Consider the following 1,965-nt stretch of genomic DNA (forward strand, 5'->3'; position numbering starts at 1 on the left):
AGGGAGAGGGGCTGGGGTTGGGGTTGGGGTGGGGGTCCAGCCAGGCGGAGCTGGGGTCCCTCCTGCCCTGTGGGTCACTGCCGCCACCTCCGGGCTTGTCCCTGGCTGCCGGGAGTTCCCCCGCAGCAGCCCTGGAGGCAGTTCCAGGGGTTTTGGGGCTAAAAAGCCCTCCCAGTTCAAGAGCTTTCTGGCAGCGTGAACAGGCTCCGAGACACCTTCCCCTTGGGAGAAGGCAAGCGTGGGCATTCAGGGCCCTGCAACGGGCTCGTTCCCCCCAGGAACCGAGCTGGTGTCCGAGAAGACATCCTCCTGGGCAGGAGGTCTCTAAGGCGATCTACCTCCCCTCCGCGCGCAGCAGCGAGGGCCCTGCCAGCCCCCCCCGTCCCTGTGCCGCTCCTCTCCCCCTCCTCAGCCTCGTCCCCCTCTCCGGCAGAAAGCAGTGGAGATGCTGCTGCAGCAATCTGAGCGTGGACCCTCCCCGGCATCAGCGATGGGATCCCCTCTCCTCCCCAGCGCATCCCTGGGGCTGCATCCAGCCCTGGCAGGGCTGCGGCTGCTCCCCCCGGGCTGGCAGCCAGAGCCTGCCCTGCTTTCTGTTCCTTTGGTGTGTGTCCCCCCAAATAACTGCACGTGATGGCACCGGAGCAAACTGCTGGCCAGGCCCCTCCCCGGCAGGAGCATCCTCGGCACCCCAGGCTCCTCCGGAGGAGCTGGGTGCCGCGGCACAAGGCGCTGCCGGAGATTTGGGGCCACCCTCAGTCCCTTGCCGGGCAGGGACGGTGTGGGGCTGGGGTCCCTTGCCCCTGGTTGCCTTGTTTGGCCCAGGAGGACGAGCGTCAGGGCTGTAGGGTGGGGAGCAATTTGGAAGCTTTGGTGGTTACTTTGAAAGTTCGGTGGTTGTTGGTTTTGGTTTTTTTTTTTTTTTTTTTTTTAAGGAAACGATAGCTTTTTTTGCTATACTGTATTGAGTGCGTGCTGAATATATACGTTCTTTCACACAGCTGGCTGGGGTGTTTGTGGTTGCCTGTTTTACGTGTAGGGTGCAGCTGAGGAGGAGGAAGGCGGCGCAGGGCTAAGCCCCTGCCTGGCTTTAGAGCTGTGCGGGAAGGAGCAGGGGTGCCCCGGGGCTGAGCATCCTCCTCCATCAGCTGCCGGCAGCAGCATCCCCGGTGCCGGGGTCAGGCCAGAGGATGCCTGGGGTCAGTGAGAGATGTTTGGGGCCCGAGGGGGGTTCCCTGCTGGGAATGGGACCCAAAGAGCCCCTTAGACCTCTGAAGTGGGGCTGCACAGCCCCTACAAGTGACGTTGCATTTAGTCCTCTGCCCCCAAGGCTCAAGTCGGGTTTGGGTTTGTTCTTTGTTTTTTTTTTTTTGTTGTGATGACAACGGGAACGAGTTAATTTTTGTTACTGTCCTTTCTGACACCTGTGTGGATTTTAAAATCTGTTGATTTCACTTAAGCTGGACATTAAGTGTTTAAGAAACTGTTGGGGGGTGGGATGGGGGAACAAGGGATCCTTGGGGTTTTGTTTACTTTTTGGCAATGTCCAAAAGCCGCCACAACGTTTCAGGGCGAGCGAGAATCCGGAGCGCACAGAGCTGCCCCGGCTCCGTTTCTCTTTCTTGGCTTTCTTTGCATTTATTTTCTGAGGTCCTTTCTGGTTTGGAGCTGTTGATTTTGTCCACGGGCCCATGGCTTCCTGACGTGGGTGCTGGATCCTGAAAAGCCAAGCGTGAATTCCTCCTCCTCTCCAGCAGGTGTTGATGTACCAAGCGGGAAGCTTGGAACACGCTGGCATCTCTGCTGCGGGGATGGTTGGAATGGCCGGAAGGATGCTGAGCTGGAAGCTGTGCTGCTGGTGGGGATGGGGGTCATGGATTAGCTCCTCCTGGATGAGAGGAGCTGTTGGGAAGTCCTACAAAATAAAGGTTGAGGTTAGGATGGGTGGGAAGGAGTGGGCGGAGA

The 1,965-nt window shown here is 58.9% G+C and overlaps 1 protein-coding gene across 1 annotated transcript in view; it reads left to right on the plus strand.

The window, feature by feature from the left end:
* MRC2 (mannose receptor C type 2) overlaps positions 1 to 1,882 on the plus strand; it is a 28,138-nt gene extending 26,256 nt beyond the window's left edge. Inside the window, exon 30 of the mRNA XM_035903282.1 lies at positions 1,758 to 1,882. Within this exon, the coding sequence (XP_035759175.1) occupies positions 1,758 to 1,882 (125 nt within the window). The remainder of the gene's footprint in view (positions 1 to 1,757) is intronic.
* Positions 1,883 to 1,965: the final 83 nt, after the last annotated feature.

This window comes from Egretta garzetta, unplaced genomic scaffold (genome assembly GCF_000687185.1).
Source record: "Egretta garzetta isolate BGI_Z169 unplaced genomic scaffold, ASM68718v1 scaffold100, whole genome shotgun sequence".
Classification (NCBI taxonomy): Eukaryota; Metazoa; Chordata; class Aves; order Pelecaniformes; family Ardeidae; genus Egretta; species Egretta garzetta.